Raw genomic sequence first — 22,859 nt, 5'->3', positions numbered from 1 at the left:
ACCCCAAGCAGTGCCCAGCTGGGCAGCAGCCCCAGCCCTACCCAATTCCCTCCCTCCTTCCCTCCTTATGGGGGCCTCAATCCCACACTTCCTGACTTACCTGTGGGAGTTGCTCTTCAAACTGCCTGGCAGCCCTGTGCATATACATGCACGTGGTGCTTCCTGCTTGACTGCCCTCCTCCCACTCCCCCCAGCTCCTTGCAGGCTGGAACTCTGCCAGCCTGCAGAGAGCTCTTTGCAAATGTGCAAAATCCGTGGGTTTCTCCAGTAAAATGAAAAATCTGCATTTCCCTTAGTGAAAGGGGGAAATCCATGTTTTTCTCCACTTTTCCATGGGAAATGGAAAACCAGGATCCCTGTCCATCACACAACAATGGTGGCTTTCTTCACAACAGTATAACACTGCTAGCTCCTGTTCAGTTTCTGAACCACTAGGACTCCCTAGATCCTTTTCTGCAGAGCTGCTACCTAATCAGTCATTCCCCATTTCATATTTGTGTATTGGTTATTCCCACTTAAATGTTGTGCTTTGCATTTGCCCTTACTGGATTCCATCCTGTTTAGTTTAGATCCTTTCTCCAATTTTTCAAAATCATTTTGAAATCTTATCCTGTCCATTAAAGTGTTTGCAATCCCTTTGAGCTTGGCGTCATGGACAAATCTTATTCTAGTCTAGTCTAAAGTATTCTAGAATATTCTTGGCTCTATTTTATCAGTCAAGTCATCAATAAAAATATTGATTCAAAAGATTGAATAGTGCCAGACTCAGGACAGACCCCTGCAAACCCCCATGTGATACAGCCTCACAGTTTAAAAGTGAGCAGCTGACAATTGTTCTTTGAGTATTCTTTTCCAACCCACTGTGCACCTATTTTACAGTAGTTTCAGCCATACTTCCCTAAATTCCTTGTAAAAATGTCATATGAGACAGTGTCAAAAGCCTTACTGAAGATCCTTACAAAGTTCATTAGTACTTTTCCAGCCATAACTAGAGATCAAGTAGGGCTTATTTTTTATGTGTACACAAAACTCTGCAGGAGCATAGAGGTGTATCTGTGTGTCATGGGAAACACATGCCAAAGAGATTTTATCCTGGAGACAGCTGAGTTGCATTATCATGCACATCATTTCTAGATGTACAGAAGACAGGAAGCATGGCTTTGTGGTTAAGAGGAGATTTTGGTTCAATTCTCTGCTTTGCTACAGATTCTGTGCGACTTTGGGCAAATTGCTTAGATTCTCTGGGTCTTGATTCCACGTTTGTTATGTTGGGATATACCACACTATTTTCGTCACCTCATTAGCAGCGTGTGAGGATAAATACAGAAAAGTTTGGTTGCTTTGATACTACAGTAAAATAAGCCATATAAGCTGCTAATATCAGACACAAGCTGGCCCTTGGTAAGTATAACGCAGTCAGCATTCATTGAAGCCTAAGATGCTCCTTGCAAACTAAAATTTGTGTTAGGGAGAGGAAAATTCTCACACAACATTAGGTTATCTTTAATTTCTTCTAAAGGGGCCATATAATCCTTAAATTCCATGCAGACCGCCACTAGAATCCAGCCCAAGAAATCTCACTTTAAAGTTGCTGCTGAAGAACTAAAGCAAGAGTGCTTAACCCCCAGCCTGCAGGCCAGATTTGGCCCCTGGCACTGGGTCATCCAGCCTGTGGAGCTCCCCAAAGGTTAAAAAAATTGGTAGCAGGGGCGTAGTGGCACTACTCCCCTGCTACCAAATTTTCAGACCCATGGGGAGTGCCAGGGGCTGGATAGCATGGCCCTGTGTGCTGGATTAGGCACATAGGGTGCTTCAGGGTGCAATCCTGGTGCATGGGGCTAGGCGAGGGCAGCACAGGGCCATAGGCCCATCAGGCCAAATCCCAGCAGGCAGGCATGGTATGAGGCCCCAGGGCCTGATCCTAGTGCACCGAGCAACCCAGTGCACAGGGGCAGCCCTGATCCCTGCTCAAAGAGCTGAGAAGGGGCAGCACAGGGACCCAGTGCCCAATCCCAGCATGAAGCTAGTGTAAGCCAGGCAGAAACTGTGCACAGCCTGATCTGGCCTGTGAACCGGCCCTGGCCTGATGGCCAGAAGATTGACCACTACTGGACTAAAACAACATACCAAGCTCTTCACTTCCCACTAGTAGTGCACTTCATTTAGAGCAATGGACTGAAGTTACAATCCTCATGTGAAGGTGGATGCAAGGTCCGATTGGCACATCCTATCTTGGACATCCTATCTCGTTGGTTTAGAACATGAATCTTCTAGAGACAGCAGAACAAGGCTGCCAGCATGCTTTCCTGACTACAGTGTTGCTTCTTCCCTTTGGGTGTGTGGAATATGGGACAGCTAGTAATAGCCCACTAGAGATCTCAAGGCTAAATGCAGTAAAATATTGTATTACAAGGGATATTATAGAGATTATGCCCCTGGTCCCAGGGGCCATACTGGGCACTATAGGAGAGGTATAACAATCAACATACCCTACAGTGCTTGCAGTGGGTGCTCCATGTAGGCACAATGCTGTGTGTGCATGCAAAGCAAGAATGTACTGCAAATAGGCACGTATGTGGAGGTCACCAATTCTATGATTTTTGTTTTAAAAAACCCCAAATGGAGAGGTTGACATCAGCCATTCACCTGCCATTTTTTCCTGTCCCCAGGCATGAGGAAATCTGATCAGCAGGCTTCTTCAACCACCAATATCAGGAAATCCACTTACTGAGTATGGGGGCACTGTGTTGGAAACTCCAAACACAGCTGTAGGTGAAGCATCCAGCACATCTTTGTACCTTTTGCCTGTCTCATTAAAGTGAGATATGATTTATGATATCTAAATGTCTCTTGATTGTTAGGGACACACTTCATAGCGCAGACACATGAAGGGGGGTAATATTTAGGTATCTCACCAAGCACTCACCCATCTAATGCAGTTGATAGGAAACTATAGGTGCTCTGCACTGTTGAGAATCAGGTTCAGAAGAACTAAGAAAACCCCTGCCAATACTATGTCTTCTCCAGCTCAGAGCAAACATCAAAGATCTATGTCATCCACTCATCCCCTGGATATCTCACCTGCATCCTCCTCTGGTTCATCGCCTGCATCTTCCTCTTCTCGCTGCACTGCGTATTTGAGGTGCCATACCAGTCCCATATACTCCTTCTTGTAAAACTCTATCAGCTCCTCCAGGGTGTCAAAGTACTTCACTGGGACACCTTCTGATGCCTGCAATAACCCACAGGACACACATGTTGTCAGACACTGTTGGGGATCATTCCTACTGTGGAAATTTCAATCTTCACAGGAGGAAAAGCAGAAAGAGGAAAAACATTCAGAGGTGTTTTTTTAACAATTCAGAGAAAGCCAGGCCAGCTTTCAGACTGTCCACCTGAGCCCAGCTGTTCTCTGCAGAACAGCTCACAGTATACAAACCCAAACAGAAATGCACCCATGCTTCAGCCAGGCTCAGCAAAAATAACCTCAGAGATTCAGCAGAGCTAAATGGAAGAGATCCCATTTTCAATTCAGTTTAATTTTAAAGTATGTTTCACTTCTAAGTAATGAAGACCTGTAAGGAAAAATAAAAATGTCTCCCATGCATCAATTCGTGTACTTTCTCTTTTAATCAGAACAAGAAACCTAGACAAGGTTTTAAGGTCCACATTTAGGAATTTAAATAAGTATAGATTTTTTTTTAGAGGAGCCAGTTCCCATCTGACCCTGATGCTTGTCCTTTGGATCTTAAAAGAACTAAACCTGTCCTTTAAAAGCTGAATTTAATTTGAAAAGCAATATTAAAATGTTATTTGTTAAGTTCCCAAAAGGTGCAGAGGATTTCAGGCTGTTTTCTGGAATTCTTTGAGGGTCCAATACATAAGCTGTACTTCTATTTCAGTGACAGCCTGAAAGTCTGTGACTGTGATTCCCATTTTGCTGTCACTGGTCTGAAATGTGCTGCAAAAACTGAACTACAGGCTGATGTAGTCCGCATTAGAGGTATTCCAAAGGAGATGCAGGGAGCCATGTTTGTGGGCACAGTGTGTTCTCTGATTCACTTAGTCTATAAAGTGCAACATTACCCTACCTTCTGCCTGACTTCAGCCTAATACAGAAAACTACCTCTCTCTGTTAAAGGATGGGTCCAGTCCCTTCCTTCCTTTTTCATGTTCTTGTGACATGGTATTTAGCAGAATTCACAGATTTGATGAAATCTGACCCAGTCACACTGTGAGAACTTCTGCTATGGCCTTGAATTTGCAACCTCTGGGCTGTCAGCTGTGCACTTAGTGTCCATGCCATCCCAAACTGGACCCGTCCTTGTCACAGCTGAAGTTCCTCTTCCAAGAGATAATTTTGGTTGAGGCTTTGTAAAATGTTGGGAAGTGCTGGCCTGGACCTCCCACCAGTGAGAGACAATCTGAATCATTAAAGTCAGACACTGCATCCTAAAAGGTGGCAAATCTGAGGAGTTAACCATGCAGAGTCCTCAGAAGCAAAGCTGTCTGAAATTGCCATTGAACCTGGGTGTGCCAGATTCACCAGTCTGCAGCTGCCATTCATGTCATCCCAATGTTCTGCCTTCACACACAGCCCTGATAACATAAAAGAACTGACTCACTGTGGCAGCACACAAACTGTCAGTCCATTAGCCCATGCTGCACAGGCAGTGAGCAAAGCCAAGAAAGGGGAGTGTCTGTCTATGGCTGCTTCTGAAATTACAAGCACATACCATCAGATCCCAAACAGATGGCAGTGCATAAGCACGCTCAGTTGATCCATTATCCACAAGCTCAATTGCTTTGCAGGAAGTATTGTTCCCAATGGAAACAGCTCTCATCATCCTGTCAGGCAGGGACAGCAGATTGGAGGTTTTCCCCACTGTGAAATTAGTCCAAAGAAGTTCCCACACTTGCAGGAAGCAAAGCAGCCTCCAGAACCTGATGCAGGAATGAGGGAACAGCCCAGGGGCAGGTGCTTCCCTGCCTAGTCAGGATGCTATTGGCTTAAACACCAACCACCAAGAGTAGTGTACATCTGGGAGTGGGGAGGCACCCAAAACCAACGGGAGGGAACACTCAGGGGACATTAAACTCATGGGATTATAGATGTCTGGGGCTAGACTTCACATAAGATACACATTTATCCTTTAATTATCAAAGTTGCTGCCTGAATACAAAATAGATGAGTACATCCTCATAGCTGGATTCCCAGTCTCACACTGGTGGTGCCAGAGGCATGTTCATTTATTTTTCAAAGTATGTTCTCATTATTAGCATACAGGAGCTTCTAACACAGCTTTTATGAAATCTTGTCTCAGAACCTTTTAATCTGTACGTGTTACCTTTAAAAGACATATTTGCCTTTGGTTCACCTCTTATTCTTTGCATATTTATCTTGTTCATGGGGCTTTTTAATATTAAACACAGGACCAAATAAAAGTCAGACATAGTGAAAAAGATTAAATCTGAGAAACACTGACAAAAATCATAACCAGCAGAAAAATGCCTTGAAAGAATCCTTTTAATTTCTCTAAGAGAATAACATCACATGCCAGAAATTAGGACAGCAACGTGCAGAGGCAGCCTTAGGGGTAGGTGACGTGGGCAGTCACCCAGGGTGCTGTAGTCAGGGGGATGCCATACACACACATGTGCATACACACATACACATGCGCATGTGCACACATGCGCACCCAGGTGCCACAAGCAACAGGTAGCAGCAGTACTGGTTTCGGGCATTGCTTAGGGTCCCATGTGACACCAATACGGTATGTGGATGGGGCCTTGGTGGAGCGGGGTGGCACATGCAGGGAGCCCCAGGCTGGGGCCAGCGGCCCATAGACGGGAGCAAGAAAGGTCAAGTCTTGCTTCCATGCGGCCAGTTGCATGCCAGGCCCTGTAAGAGTCCTGTGGAGGTCACCGGGCACTGGAGGCCCCTGTGCCAACACTTACGGGCCACTCATCACAGGCTCCTGCTCCCTGCACTTTGGCTCCATGGGGCTGCAGCCAGTGTGGTCCCTGCCAAAGACAGAGACACCCTGCCTAGCTCCCTAGCCTGCTGGATGGAGCCCCTCTGCAGCTTGGCACCAGCACTGGTGAGTATAAAGCATGCACTGAAGCCTGAGATGTTCCTTGCAAACTAAAACTTGTGTTAGGGACAGGAAAATTTTCTAGGGGAAGTGGGAAGGGAAGAGAAGCCCCAGACAGGCAGGCACCAAATACAAGTTTGCCCAGGGCACCATTTTCCCTAGGGTTGGCTTTGGCAACATGTTCAGCAAACATGCACAAATGAACAACTCTGGTCTGCTGTCCACAGGCAATGTTCAGAACATTTATTTTCTAATATCTCTGTCTGTCTTTAAGCAGGTAGAAAGGAAAACATTTTTACTGAAAATGTATAGGTTGCTTTTGAGAATTCAGTCAAAAGGTCTGTTTTCCTGTCTGCAAGGGTGTCCTGCAGTCTGCCCTGTTTCTGATTCCGGCACTGTGGAAAGTATCACATTCATGCAGGTACAGGCAGACACAAGAAGTGATATCTGTGTAAGGACATTTCTACAAAAGGTTCGAGATATTGGAACAAGCTGTTAGCTGATACCCCTCATGTTTCAGCTTCTATATAACATTTCAGGTCAAATTCTGCCCTCACCCGTAGGAGTGTAAAACCAGGATAATTCCACTGTCTTTGAGAGTTCCTTTGGGTTTGCATCAGTGAAAATGGAAATAGGATCTGGACCTATGAATCCATACCAGGCATTTACATATATTGATACTGGCTGGGTATAATGTCTAGACTCAGGGACTCAATGACAAGAAAACTATTAAGGAAATATAACTCCTTAATCCAGTCTGTAATAGAAAAGAATCCTGAAATCAATTAATTTCCAGTGCAAGTGAACTTGGTCAATCTATTGTTTCCCTGTTGTCCACCACAGCAGTTTATCTGCTCTGAAATTTCAGTTGTTATTATTATTTTTGCAATGGCACCTTGGAGACTCAGATATGTTCCAGCACCCCATCTGATCATTATTAATTATCTGTTTTACAGTAGCCTCTAAGAATTCTCCTCATAAAGCAGCGACCCATGTTGCAAGGGCTCCTACAAATACAGAACAAAAAGGTTCCTTTGACTTGGTGTCCCATGAGGTTCCCGTGGAAAAATTGGGGAATTGCGGCCTAAACAATTTCACAGTCTGATGGCTGGGGAACTGGCTCCACAGACAGACCCAGAGAGTAATAACTGATGGAATCAAATCAGCTTGGTGCACTGTAACCAGTGGCATCCCCCAGGGCTCTGTTCTCGGGCCTATACTCTTCAACGTGTTTATAAATTATCTGGACTTGGGTGTTATAAGCGGACTGGCTAAGTTTACTGACAACACCAAACTATGGGTAAGTGCACTCACCCTAGAGGATAGGCTGGCAATCCAGGTTGACCGTGACAGGCTTACAAGGTGGGTGGGTCAAAACCTGATGGCATTCAATGCCGAGAAATGCAAGGTGCTCCACCTCGAGAGAAAGAACCTGCCACACTTACAGGCTCAGCAGAGCTATGCTAGCAAGCACCACATCTGAAAGAGACTTGGGGGTCATGATTGACCACAAGATGAACATGAGCCACCGATGTCATGCCGCAGCTGGCAAAGCAAACAAAACTCTGGCCTGCATCTTCCAATTCATCTCAAACAAGACCCAGGAAGACATTCTCCCACTTTCCTCAGCCTTGGTGAAACCACAGCTGGAATACTGTGTCCAGTTCTGGGCTCCACAATTCAGAAAGGATGTGGAGAAGCTCAGGAGAGTCCAGAGGAGAGCCACGTGAATGTTAGAGGACAAGAGAGCAGGCCTTATGAGGAGAAGCTGAGAGGCATGGTACTCTTCAGCCTGGAAAAGCATAGACTCAGGGGTGACGTGGTGGCAGCCTATAAGTATACAAGGGGTGTGCACCAGGAACTGGGAGAACATCTGTACACCAGGACACCCCATGGGAAGACTAGGTCCAATGGTCACAAACTCTTTGAAGACCGTTTTAGGTTGGACATAAGGAAAAAACTTCTTTACTGTCCGAGTCCCCAGGGCCTAGAATTCACTCCCCCCAGAGGTGGTGCAAGCACCTACTCTGGATTCCTTTAAGAAACACTTGGATGCCTACTTTGCTGGGATCATTTGACCCCTCATGACTGTCTGCCCTTTGGGCAGGGGACTGGACCCAATGATCTTGTGAGGTCCCTTCCAGCTCTAATTCTATGAAATCTATAAGTCTAAGTATGAGACATCAGATGGAAACAGATGGGGCAGGCAATGAGACAGTAGTTAAAGGAGCAAAATTACCCCTTAAAATTAGCTTGTGAGACTCTAACCCCAGCCTCACAAACTGAGTGATGCTACACCTTCTTCATTTTGTCTCCTAAAGTATAAATCATGTAGGACTAAAATAATATGCACACTTATAAACTAAAATAAAAACCAAGCATATGCACATCTATAGCTCTGTGCTGCTCTTGTCTTGGTGTATCGTCCCTCAGTACATTTAACATTAGGCATTGTCACAGAAAGCCTTCTAAAGCGGTCACCTCTTGGAGACGACCCACGCTGAACAGACAGCTCTGCTATTTGGGTATATGTCGGTCACTGAAAATGTACTAAGCATTTCACACTTGTCTTCTCACTTTGTCATGAAGAACTAAAATGTATTTTATAGCAACAGCCCCTGGTGAACAGGAGCACAGAGGATCTGGGCTATAGCAGAGGCCCTGCTAAGAAGCATTTTGGCTGATTCAACCAGATTGCTTCCTGGGGATTCCCAGAGTACATCTTTTGCCGCTTTTGGAGAGTGCACAGCATGCTCTTGCATTGCTGCCCAGCCATCTCCCGGCTGACAGGGATGGACAGTCATGTAGACTTGGTCTACACCAGCATTCTCCTTCAGATTTTCCTCACTTGCAACGCAACAGATTCAGCTCCACTCCTGGCAGCAACCAACAGTGAGCATGCCAATGGAACAAGAAACCAGTGTTTTGCGGTTGCTCTATCCCCCTCTGACTCTTCAGTTGCTCTCTAAAGCTTTCTCCTGCCCTCTCTGACTCCTCCACTGCTCCCAGGCCCATTTTTATACTTCCTAGTTCCCTCCCAACAGCATTCTGCCTATTACCTTCCCTAAGCTCCCCCTGCCCACGCCTGCCTCACAACTTCCCATCTTTCCCCGACATTCTTTCCCTCTCCTGAGCTGTCTCCTGCTTTTACCATAATGTCCCAAATGTCAATTTTGTTTGCTCCCTTGACTCCTGGTTTGTCTGTGCTTCTGTAAGTAATCTTGTTAACCTGCAAAACTCTCTTCCCCAGGGGGCCCTCTATGGGCCAAATTCAGTCTTGGTGTAAATGGGAGGTAAGTTAGGATTTAACCCCTCCTGCTACCATACATGGTGTTTTCTGTTTCTCTCTCAAGATTTCCTGGTTTCTATGGCAGCCAGAGGAAGCAACTTAGTGTAGCGGCCCCTGCTCCCATTGTGCAAGCCACTCTTTTAGAAGCAGAGGGCACAGCAGCATCATCAAAGAGCAGAACCCTTCACCTCCCAACTGTCTGCCTCCCAGGTAGCTCTCGCTCTCACTGTGGGGCGAAGTCTGGCAGACCCTGACAAACCTCTCCACACTTGGAGTCAAAAGAAGGGGAGGACTGCATGGAGGACAGCCCCAACAGTTCAATACTGGAGCACTCTGCAGAGTACTGAATGTCTGACTGAACCACTGAGAATAGACAGCAAGAAGCAAAGTAAGGAAAAGGTGAACCAGAGGCATTGGTCTCTGTGTGAGCTGCCATGAGCCCAACCACAAACAAAGGGCTGTGGAAATTGCAACCTGCATGGCAACTAGTCACAAAGATAGTGGCCCCACTCTGCCTTCCCCTTCTGGACAAGGCCACAGCTGCCAAGAATGGCCACACATCAGTTTTGCCCAATACACAAAGCAAGAAATTATTATTTGCAAGGACTTCTAAAAGATGAAGACTGCAGTCATCCATTCTGCACCTCTGGTACCAAGGGACCTCCTGTAATAAGAGCACGGTGTGTTTGAATGGGAGACGGAGCTGGGAGCTAGTTTCACCTGCAGACCTTCTCCAAGAACTAAAGGCCATCCCACCAACCCAGTGCCCTTCCTGGTCTCTTCTAATATAAATACACATAGCACTGGACATACAGCAACAAAAAACAGCTATCGCAACAAGATACTCCATGGTGCACATTTATCCTCCTGGGAAAAGGACAGGAGAACAAATATAACGTACCAGGTGCGAGTCACTGCTTCATTCCCAACTGGAAGGTGCCCGGCAGCTATCAGTGATGGATGCCATCTGAGACTCTTAACTCATTTCCCTGCCATTCTAGGATTCTGAGCAGTCTCAAGAGATCACTGATCTGTTCCTGATACACAACCAGTATCAAGGGGAACTGCACAGATGAACAATACTTGTCAGTTTAAGAAGTAAAGAAGACACTGCTGTATCTAATGCTTGGGTTCCTGAAGAAGCCTCCCCAGTAGTTATGCAAACAATTCTAACCGTCAGAAAACAACACATTCCTGGAACGTATGATGTTTTAGTTGTGCTTCAGCTTGTGGGGAAGGGTCACAGGTTAGAAAAGCAAAACAGCAGTGAATAATAAAATATGCAACTATCATTTAAATCTCTCTGTATCTGGGCTCCAAAACCAAAAAAAATATTATTGATGTTACATTTGAACTGAAACTCTGTAAAAGAAATGTGCTGTATGGCAAAAGTTGGCCCAAAGGGAATATTAGTTTCACACACATTTTCTCTGGTTTTATAGATGAAAAATAGAAACGAAAATGGGTAATGCAAGCAGAAGTGAGAGTTACACAGCAACAGAGAGCAACTGAAATTACGCAGCTTAAATGTACAACATGCATGCAAGCACACACACACATTAACAAGATCCCTTTTTTCCCTTTTGCTTACTAATGACTGTTGTTTTGTGAGACCATTATAGGACAGACGAAAGTCTTAATTGTCAACTGAACTGGTCTGATTCATTAGAAACATGAATCACAAGCATCATATCTAAGGCAATATATCACATCCCTAGTTAACAGGGTATCAGAGACAGAAAAAATGCAGGTTCTGGCCTCAGTTACAGCAGTTCTATAGTCCAAAGCAATTTCTCTAAAATTGGGGCACTACTCCAGATTTATACTGATATTCCTCACCCATGACGGGCAGGGGGCGGGGGGAGGATGGAAACATCGAATGCACAATACGAAACAGGGAATAACTGGCTACGGGGTAGTATTGCAGAAAATGACCTGAGGATTAGAATGGATCACAGACTGCATAAGTCAACACTATGATGTTGTTGCAAAAAAGACGAATGTCATTATGGATGTATTATCAGGAGTGTTGTTTGCAAGACTCATGAGGCACTTATTCCACTCTGCTTGCCACTGGTGAGGCCTCCCCAGAGTACTGTGTCCAGTTACAGTGACCACACAGACAAATTGGAGACAAGCCAGAAGAAAACAGGCAGTAAACAAAGAACACAAAACACATTATGAAAAGTTGAAAAAAATAGATTTGTTTAAAGATGACTTGGGGGGTACTTGATAATGGTTTTTGAAGGTTTAAAAATGGGGATGGAGAATAATTATCATCCTTTCTACTGAAGGCAGGACAAGGGGTAATGAGCTATAAGGAGATAAAGAGAGTAAAGCACTGAACTTTGGCAGGGAAGCTGTGGAATCCCCATCACTGGACTTGTTTAATTCCACACCTCTCTCAGGGTGTCTAGGTATGTCTAATATATTTCTGATGCCTGAAAATGAAGCAGGAGGCTAGATGAGATGACCTCTTAAGGCCTCATACAGCTCAACATCCTAGGACTCTTTCAAACCCTTCTCATTCTCACTTTGCCCAGAATCTTGGTAACTTCTTCAAGGAGAAGCTAGAAAAATCCAGTATGACCTTCCTTCCATCCCTCACTCCCAAACCCCTTTCTTCCTTTTCCCCAAGTCACCATCTGTCGTATCTACTCCAGCCCCTCCAAGCTAAAGACTTTGCTCTGCCTCCCCTGTAAACACATTCTTGTATCTGCTGTTCTCAGAATCACTACCCTCAAACTTACATGCCTCCAACCACTGTCTTCTCTCCCCCTTCCTCTAAGTCCACTGCAAAATAGCTTATAACCAAACTGCTTCTCTTATGAAACTGTTCTCACCAAACTCTCCCATGAATTGCTTCTGGCTGCACTGCATGGCCCATGTTCCAAATTCACCTACCTCAGGCTGTCAGCAGGCTCTAACACTGCTGATCGTTCCTTCTTCTTGACATCCTCTCCTTCTCTGTCTGTCGTAGATCTGTCCTCTCATGGTTCTCCTATCTTTCTGACTACTCTGTCAACATCATGTTTGGTAGTTCCTTTCTCCACTTCCCAAAGCCATTCTCTGTGAGAGGCACACAGGGCCCTAATCTTAGTCTCCTTTGCCCTGTCTTCTCTTTAAGTAACCTCACCTTGCCACCAAAATAAGTTGGTAGCCTTATTCAGAAGTACGTTTCAGCTTACCTTGAGAGGACTAGTGGGTGGATTATACATATATGATGAAATCTCTATACAAGACCTAAAAGTCAACCCAAGATAGGCAAAGAAGGGGTTAAATTAGGGGTTCATTACAATTGTGTTATAAATAGAAAGCACAGGAAGGCTGTGGTCTTAGGGGAAGAGGAAGTGTGTTCCCAAGCCCAGGCCAAGGAACAAGGAGGAAGTGGGAAAATGATCAACTGGCTATATTGCTTAAGGGCAACTTGTTCTATTTAACCTGCATATCATTTAAAATCATGTTTAGGTACTTCAATAAAGCAGCCTAATTTTCCAAGTAGCAGAGAACTTGCCTAATGACTTTCAGAAGAAGCTGGAAATCAGGTAACTTCTAAATTAGTGTCATCCAGTTGTAAAAAGAAATGGGGCAAAAAGACAGGTAAAGGTGGCAAAGCAAACATTTCCCAAGTAGCCTTCTGCATGTCACTCAATTAAACTTTTGTGTTTGTCTCAGCAGCTGAAGGCAACACCTACAAGACATTAGGTAAGTTCTTCATCTAAACATCTTATCTAAGCAGCCCTTTAGTTTTTCAGCAAATGACTCTTATTTTTAGATCAAAACCTGTGCTAAGATTTTAGAAGCGTTTCACAGGAAGGTGACCTTGGAAAGGATTCACAGCTGGGAGAAACAGCTACTTCCCAAAGTACAAGCCATTCATAAGCTTCAGCTGTTTTCAACACAACTTAGGCTGCTTGGTTGTGGAAGAACAGGAGGGAATGTATGCAAACGTGTGCGCACACATACCCCGCCCCCCACTCCCCTTTTGAGGATCAGCTAACATTAAGGAGACATCACCTGTTGTCTCAAGAAGGGCGCAGTGACAACCCTTTTAAATTATTGCTGCCTGGACACTGGACCAAGACTTCTGCCTGGATGGGAGTTAGTTAGGGTGTTCTGAAATGGGGAGACAAAATGAAGGGTGAATCTGGAGTTACCTAGAAGTGAGAAGTGAGAGACAGGATTGAGGAGGATTGGAGACATTAGATCAGATAGTCTGGCACTTGGAGAATTTGTCAGTGTAAATTCAGGATGAAAAGTCCAGTGATCATGTTAAATTTCATTAATGGTTTGACCCTAAAAAAATTGTTTGGTTTTGATTTTGAGATGGTGGCTTTTTCTATTCAAGATGTAGGGCTAAAAAGATGGAAATAAAACACTGTGGAATTAGGGGCATGAGAGAAGCCCAGTGGATTTTACAGGGCCTGGAAGAGGCAATTATTGGGGGAGGGGTGTACAAATCTGCAATTAAGCTATAATGAAGTCACCACATTACTTTTTAGCTCTTCTTTTGATATAAATCAGATCCCAACACAGTACTGGAAACACTCCATCTCGCTCTGTAGAAATTAACTGAAGGACACCAGGCCTTTCTGCTCCTACCACCTGCTGCTTTTATTGAAGAACAACACTGACGTCATGAGAAACTGTACATAAGGTTTAGCACTCTTCCTATATTTAATATATTTTTGTAGGAAAATATTTATGCTGAGACCTTTTTGCTTTGTCTTTCATCCTGAATGTAAGCATGGAGTTGAGAAAGTTCAGCATTGACTGGCTTGGTTGAATACAAAAATGTATGCCTGATGCTAGTTATTTCAGTAATTGCCAAAAACAATACATTTTTGCTCAAAGGCTCAGACACAGACACTTCTCACCCTACTACTATGAATGATGTGAAGCTGGTCTCGATTTGGGTATGGGTGTGAACTGCATCTTAGAGCTGAAGGGTCAGAGTCAGATTTAACTCTGTTTTCATAAACCAGACCCACATCTTTTTTTTTTTTTTTGCTTTATCATAATTTCCTAAGTTAAATCACTTAGAACTGCAGAGTCCCTGCTATTCCTGTTAAGCATTAATATTTTCTAGATATGGAACATTACATACTTGGGCCCATTCTTTCAAGAAGGTAGCAGTTTGTGGTGCCCAATTTGAGTTGCCTTCAAAGAGCCTGATTTTCAGAGGGCGGCTATTCAATACTTTTAAAAATTCAAGAACCATGCTCTACATTACTCCTCATATTCTACTCCAGCTTCATTCAGACCCTCCAAAAGACTTGTTAAATATCCAAATTATACAACTCTTTCTAGACCAGTGTTTCTCAGCCAGGGTGCCATGGGATCCTGGGATGCCTTGAGATCCTTTCTAGGGTGCTGTGGGGTACTACACAATGTTAGCACTGTTAGGTGAGCAAACATAATTCACAAGATAAACCCAGAGATGTCAAATAGGAATCCATACTGCCTTTGTGTGGTCTTTCCGAGTTATTCTGCAACAGAAGAATCTCTTTATTATTTTTCTGTAGTCAAAAAAAGAGTAAAAATGAAGAGCTGGAATTTTTCAAGGGGTATCTCAAGTACCAGACTGTCTGGAAATAAAAAGTTAAGGCATCCAAGGTCTGTCTGCCTTGTTACCATCCCACTTACCCTATCCACCTAAAATTTATGCAAAAAGATACAAAGGTAAGAAACACAATTTATAAATTTACTGTTTTAGGGCAGGGCCTGCCTTACAAGTGGGTGATGTGGGCGACTGCTCAGGGCAGTTTGGGCAAGGGGGCACCACGCATCCGTGCGCGCGCGTGCGTCCCCCCCCCCCATGCTCACAGCAGTGTTCTTCCCTGTCCTGGCTGATCTCCGCCCCAGGCAGGAGGAGCATTGCCCAGCTCAGCCTGCCCCCTGCCTCCAGCTGCTGCTCAGAAGGAGTCAGGCCAGGCACCTGTGGGCAGTGTGATGCTTGCTCCAGGCCACTCAGCTTGCTCACACACCAGCAGCAATGCTTGCCTGCAGGGAAGCAAATTTCCCGATCCAGCCCAGCAGCTCTCCCCAGGGCTTTATTTCTGAAACTTTCACTAATACTACTACATACTTTAACTCAAAAAAGGGCACCAAAATACATGTCTGCCCGGAGTGCCATTTTCCATAAGGCTGGCTCTGGTTTAAGGAATGCAATTCCAATATGTTATAAGACTATGATGCTTGCTAAAAAATATGTTAATTGCTAGACATCTAAGTGAATATGGTTAAAAATAGAAACTGGCAAGGTCTACACATGTAGTTACATAAATCTACAACACTATGCAATTAGCACATTCTATAACAGCAAATAGATCAATCTTTCCAATTCTATTAAAATATTTCCCTGTTCTACTAAGACCTAGCATTATGATAAACCTCATAGAATTTCAACATGAACTTTATGTTCCCTGAGACTGCATTCCTCTCAATATTTTTACGCATACAATAAACAAGACGTAACATCAACAATATACTTCTGACAGCGCATTACCCTTGAAGAATAAAGCAAGGGAGCAGTGTTCAGTCTGACATAAATCAGATAGCAAAAGAGCAAGAAACAGTGAGGAACTGACTGAATTTAACTTGTTTTTCACAGGCATCTTAATGTTTGGGTATTATTTGTGTACAGGTTCATGGAGGGGCCTAAATTCTGCTGAAACACCCTTCTTACCTTAGCATTTTTGTTTAAGCACAGTGCTACTTTTCACTAGCAATATCACCAACTTTCATGCTTTACCATAAGACTCTTTGTATTTGGCATATCACTTGATGTTGTAGCTCCAGGAGTCATATGATTACCCCAGACACTCAGCTTTCTTTAAAAACAGGTTTCTAGTCCTCAGTATTGTTGAGAACAGCTTGAACCCTATGCTCACAAACTTCAGAGAGCAAAGAATGAGAACCCAACTTAGTTCTCATTTTTAAATCTCTAGATTTTTGGCAGGCTTGTCTGACTCATGATGATTTCAGGTGTTTAGTGTTGGCAATATCTGAGTTCTAAAAGCTATTATAGGTCATTGTTAGAGGTGTTAACTGCTCCTGTGCCACAATTATCACTGCTTTGTAACTTTTACAGTGCAAGCTCATTAGACAATATTCTAAACATACCGACACAGAACAGACAAATGGTTACAGAATACCTGAGAACATCCAAAAAACTCAGACCCATGGATGTGTGTGCATATGTTTGCGCTATGTGCCAGGGTCTGCTCCCCCCCCGGCTTTTTTTTCCCCTCAGTAACCTGTGTTACAGACAGGCTGAAAATAAGGAAGCTATCATCAGCTGCCAGTCTGCTTCCCCTTCCCCTCAACCCTGCTGTGCCAAATGGATCTTGGCTACAGTGCAGAATTAGGCATTAAATGTGCACAACCAAATAATTATTGAAGTGACACAGTGAAGAAGAGAACTTGCAACATTAAGAAGGCCAGAATTACTGACGGTCCTGCTCACTAAGAAAAGAACATAAGCTGTAGGGGTGGTGTGTGTGGGGGAGCACACGTGAATGCGTGCGCGCAAAACAATATGTTTGTAGTACCTAACCTTTTAGGAACTACTGTACTGCTACGTGAAGAATGCCATGGCATTGCATAATGAAACCATATGATGATGCATAATGCACCAGAAGTAAGGAAATGAGGGTGAACACCTTAGTTTTCAAATTTCCTGCCTTCAGTCTGCAGAATAGTTCCCTCTTAGCACTGCAATAACTCTTTCTTACATTGACTATATCTTAACTGCTTACTGCTGAACACCACCACCATGGGGCATGCTTTCTGTTGTAACGTATGAGTTGGGGTGAGGTCAAATGAACTTTTCCATAAAAAGCTGCCTTATATATGCTTTGTTGCTTCACGCATCAATTGAGTCTTGACAGTCTAAAGATTTGTGGCCAGACCCTGCTCTCTTTGGAGTCTATGGGAACATAGATTTCATAGATTTCGTAGACATTAGGGCTGGAAGGGACCTTGGAAGATCATCGAGTCCAGCCCCCTGCCCAAGGGGCAAGAAGTCAGCTGGGGTCATAGGATCCCAGCAAGATAAGCATGCAAATTTCTTTTGAAGGTGTTCAATGTAGGTGCCTGAACCACCTCTGGTGGCAGGCTATTCCAGACCTTGGGGGCTCAGACAGTGAAGAAATTTTTCCTTATGTGCAGCCTGAAACAGTCTTGCTGGAGTTTATAACCATTCGACCTTGTCATTCCTTGGGGCATTCTGGTGAACAATTGTTCCCCCAGATCCTGGTGATCACCCCTGATAAACTTATAGGTGGCCATTGGGTCACCCCTGAGCCTGTGCTTTTCCAAGCTAAAGAGTCCCATAGCTCTCAGCCTGTTGCCGTAAGGTCTATTTTCCTGACCTCTGATCATGCACGCAGCTTTTCTCTGGACTCTCTCAAGCTTCTCCACATCCTTTTTGAATTAAGGAGCCCAAACTGGATGCAATACTTCAGCTGCAGCCTCACCTAGGCCAAGTACAATGGAAGAATGACGTCCTGAGATTTGCTTGAGAAGCATCTATGGATGCAAGCCAGTGTTTTGCTTGCTTTACTGGCTGCAGCATCACATTGAAGGCTCATGTTCATCTTGTGGTCAATCATGACCTCCAAGTCCCTTTCATCCATAGTGCTAACCAGCGTAGCACTGCCGAGCCTATAAAGATGATGCAGGTTTTTCCTCCCAAGGTGGAGAACCTTGCATTTTTCGGTTTTAAACACCATCAGGTTCTCGTCCACCCATTTCTTGAGCCTATTAAGGTCAGTCTGGATCGCCCTCCTGTCCTCAGGTGTGGATGCTTTACCTGAGTTTGGTATCGTTGGTGAACTTGGCTGGTCCACTTCTGACTCCAATCATTAATGAAGATGTTGAACAATATGGGTCCAAGGACAGAGACTTGAGGGACCCCACTGGTCACAGGGTACCACGACAATTGACTTCCATTAACCACCACCCTCTGGGTCCAACCATGGAGCCAATTCCCCAGCCAGTGGATTGTGGTGGACCCGAGGCCACAGTTGGCCAGTTTTGCTGAGAGGTGATCATGGGATACCAGATCAAAGGCTTTTTTGAAGTGAAGATATATGACGTCAATCTCTTCTCCCTTGTCCAGGTGATAGGTCACCTGGTCGTAAAAGGAGATAAGATTGGTCAAGCAAGACCTACCCGCAACAAACCCATGCTAGCTATCCCTCAGGATATTGCCGTTGGCCATTCTGTTGAGAATGGCCTCTTTGATAATCTTTTCTAAGACCTTCCCCAGGATAGAGGTCAGGCTGATGGGCCTGTAGTTTGCTGGATCCTCTTTCCGCCCTTTCTTGAAGATAGGCACCACATTGGCCTTCTCCCAATCTTCAGGCACTGCACCAGAGCACCAAGAGTTCTTGAAGATCCATGCCAGGGGCTGAGCTATGATGCTAGCCAGCTCCTTGAGTTCTCTGGGGTGTAAACTGTCAGGGCCAGAGGTGTCCATCCTCTCGAGGTGTTCCTTGATGAGGTCAGCACTGATGGAGGACAGGGGATCTCCCTCACCCAGGCCTCCCTCACCCAGACCCCCCTGTCCTGTAGTGGGCAGGGGCGTCCTATGGGATTGATGACAGACAAACACAAAGTACCCATTTAATAGGTTGGCTTTTTCCTGGGCGTTGGTTGTCAGTTGTCTCATCTGGTTCAGCAGGGGTCCAATGTTGCCCTTGCTTTTCCTCTGGCTCCCTACATATCTAAAAAAGGACTTTTTATTGTCCTTGATACTTGTAGCTAGCTGGAGTTCTGTCGCAGCCTTGACTTTCCTGGTTTGCTCCCTGCAGGACCAGACCAGTGGAGAGTATTCCTTCTTGGAGGTGGATCCTATCCTCCATCCTTTGTAGGCCTTTCTCGTTAGCTGCAGGAGGTCCGCTAGTTCCCTGGAGAGGCAAGGGGGCTGCTGTGCCCTTTTGCTGCCTTTCCTCCGAGATGGAATAACATTAGCTTGTGCATCGAGGATCGCTCCCTTAAGGAGCAACCACTCTTCCTGAGCTCCCCTCCCCGTGGGGTCATGGTCCCTCAGGGCCTCACCAACAAGCCTCCTGAGCTTGTCAAAGTCAGCTTTCCTGAAGTCAAGGACTTCTGTATTGCTGACTGACTTCCCAGCTTTATGGCAGATGGTGAAGGTGATCAGCTTGTGGTCGCTGTCACCCAGCTTCCCTTCAATCATTAGGTCGCTGATTAGGTCATCCTCAGTTGCCAGTACCAGGTCAAGCAGTGCTTTACTTCTTGTTGGCCCATAGACCTCTTGTGTCTGATAGAGGTCATCCACACAGGAGAGGAAGCTTTGCGACCGCTCTGATTTAGCCGAGCGCTCTTCCCACTAGATGTCTGGGTAGTTGAAGTCTCCTATGACAACCATGAACAGGGAGCATGTGGCTTCAGCCAATTCCCTGGCAAACTCCTGATCAAGCTCAAGACTTTGGGTGGGAGGTCTGTAGTAGACTCCCACCATTGTGTCCCATGTGCCATGTTCCCCACGGATTTTAACCCAGAGGGTCTCCAGCCATTCACTGTGGTCACCAATGTTGGCTTGCAGGGATGCATAGCTCTCCTTGACTTATAGAGCTACAGCCCCGCCCCTTTTATCTACTCATTCTCTCCTGTACAGGGTATAGCTGTTTATACCCGTGGTCCAGTCATGGGTGGAGTCCCACCAGATCTCCATTATCCTTATGACATGGTAATTTTTTGCGCTAAGCAGGAGGACAAGTTCCTCCTGTTTATTCTCCAAGCTCCTGGTATTTGTGTACAGGCAGGCAAGTGTCCCCTTGGGGGCCTCTACCTTGCCCACAGATTGTACCAGGGCTGGGGCAGGGGTGGGCTCCCTTAAGTGCCTTGGCTTGCTGACTTTGCAAGGGTTGCTCAGCGGGCCAGCAGCGTCGGTAGCCCCCCGTTTGCCAGCAGGCTTAGTTTAAAAATAGGCCATTGGTATGAACAGATGTGGATAGGCCTGTCAGGGTATTTGGCAAAAACCAGTGCAAACTAGTGATTTTTGCACCCTGGGTAAAGCTGGACGGAGGGGTTTTGTACTAAGCACCTGAGAGCAGCAGGGAAGGGGTAGGAGTAGGGGCAAGCATGGAAGGGTCTCACCTGACAGCAGCTGATGCTGCTCTTGGGGCTGGCTTCCTGCATGCGGTGTATGGGGCCAGGGCTGGGGCCAGTGCCAGCTCCTTGCAGGCTGCCTTGCTGGGACCCCCTCCAAATTGGTGCCTGAGTTTAGCATCCTAGTTTCACTACTTGGTAAAATTGGAACCTCCCATTTTTACAGAGCTTGGAAGTGGATGCAATCTTTCTAGGTCCTTAGCTCTTACAGTAGTCAAACACCAATCTGTACCTCAGAGGATCAGGCCCATAATTTCCAATACCACCCCCCATGACCCCCTGTTTAATCACCACAATTAGTGTTTAAAACAACAAACCAAATCCAAATTCGTACCTGCAGCCAAAACCGCCCTTGACCCTAGGCTGGTTACAGGCTGCAGAGCTGGCCTAACAAAATGCTAGTATGACAAAACTGCTGTAGCTTCATACCTAACCTTCCCTCTCTGCAGTGTGGTCACAGGGGACCTAGATCTGTACTCTCTGCACAGCTAGAAACTGCCTCTGAGGTTAGTGGCAACAGCAATGACACACACAATTCAGGCACTGACCGAAGTGTACGCTCTTATCAGATCTCATGGGAGAGATACACACTACAGCCACACATGTACATGTACAGTTACAGAGTGTGCGAGGGGACAGGAAGAAAATTGAGACAGTGGCTGTTCTATGGCACTCTAAGCAGAGAGCTCCAGGCCTGAATGGGTGTGGAGAAGGAATTCCCTCTAAGACAAAAGTAGGAAGAGCCCTGTTGGCAAGGCGATACTGCACTGGCCCCTGTGTGCGTTCCATTTATTCAGCGTACAAAGAATATTGGTCCATCTGGCACCTTTCACTAACATTATATTAAATATGCCAACATGAGTCAATCCACCCATTCTCCCCATTACGTGTTTCTGAATATGAGGCAGAGACTTCAACCTGAAACCCTGTTCATAGTACTTATCAGGGCCTATATTCTCAGCAAGGCTGAACACTGCCAGTACACAGTGACCCTATGTCACAAACTTTTTCCCAGCAAGCCCAAATAGCCTAGCTTGTGTAATGTGATATCAGAGCAGAAAAAATGAGCAGATGCTCAAATTTAACATCACTTGATACAAAGCTAGAAACAAACCAACAGCTCAGGTGCAGCCCAAGCTGCCTTTTAAGTCAGTGGGAGATAAGAGTGTGCGGGATCAGGTCTCTCCCTAGCAACCAGTGATGGAAGAATCTCCATGATTAGATAAAAACAGCACTTGCTGTAACCGTGATTTTAGTGTGAATGAATGCAGTATTCATGAAAGATGCCATGTCATTAGAATGAGAAAATTACATCCTGTATTTATCCACAGAAGAATGGGCACAGCACTGAACTCTTAATATGTCAACCTCCTCATGAGCTGCCTTGAAGAATTTTTGGAAAACTGTACCATAAAACCTGCATTATACTTGCATTATATAGATGAAATATGCATCATCTGGACCGAATGCCTGGGTGCACATATTGATTTCAACCCTGGCTTTAACAGCTACCATCCTTCTATCACGCTGTCTCTGGAATACTCCTCCATTAACATCAGCTTTACAGATACCAGGATCCATATCCAGAACGGCACCCCGCCAGCAACACAATATGCAAAAAACCCATAGACCACCAGACTTATGTCCATACAACCAGCAGGCTTTCTAAACATGCCCAACCTATAGTTAGGGATCTTCCCTATTCATAAGTTTGTGTTTCTTGCAGAAACTGAAAAAAAAGTGGTTTCTGCAAACCCTAAGAAAATGTCAATCCCCATGACTTTGGCATAGAATCACCATTAAAAAAAAAAAAGAACCAACCAACCAAAAAAATTGTACTAAAAATAAAATGCTTGCTGTCCAGTGGGAGCCAATGGTCCTCAGGGATGCTGCAGCCGAGCCTCACAGCATGCTATGGTGGGGCGGAAGCTGCTGGCATGAAGGTGAACAGCAAAGATAGCAGCTGCCCCCACACTTGTTGCTGTTGATTGGCAGAGAAGGCTGCCCATCGTGTGGCCTTGCCTCTCTTTGCAAACCAGTGGCAAGGGGTGGGACCACACAGTGGGCAGCCCTCTTGTCAAGGCAAGGGCAGCACCGCAGAAGACCATGACAATGATGCTGAGTGCCGTGAGCAGTCCGTGATTTTTCTGTCACCAAAGTGCAATTAGGCAGCTCCCTACATATAGTCAGGCCCTCATGTATCACTGTATCTGCTCTGAGAACTCATGACGCACATCTCACCCACGTAAAAAGAGCATTTACCAAGCAAGCGCACTCCAGCAAAGAAACAGACCACATCTTTGAGCACTAACTTAATGAAATACAAAAAGAAAACC

General features: G+C 45.2%; 1 protein-coding gene across 1 annotated transcript in view; it reads right to left on the bottom strand.

Moving 5' to 3' along the window:
• Positions 1-22,859, bottom strand: part of INPP5D (inositol polyphosphate-5-phosphatase D) — an 82,479-nt gene that overhangs the window by 40,148 nt on the left and 19,472 nt on the right. The window contains exon 3 of the mRNA XM_019542885.1: positions 3,082-3,232. Within this exon, the coding sequence (XP_019398430.1) occupies positions 3,082-3,232 (151 nt within the window). The remainder of the gene's footprint in view (positions 1-3,081; positions 3,233-22,859) is intronic.

The sequence above is a fragment of the Crocodylus porosus genome, unplaced genomic scaffold, assembly GCF_001723895.1.
Source record: "Crocodylus porosus isolate Cpor-Errol unplaced genomic scaffold, CroPor_comp1, whole genome shotgun sequence".
In the NCBI taxonomy this organism is placed as follows: domain Eukaryota; kingdom Metazoa; phylum Chordata; order Crocodylia; family Crocodylidae; genus Crocodylus; species Crocodylus porosus.
This window is presented reverse-complemented; position numbering and strand designations above follow the sequence as displayed.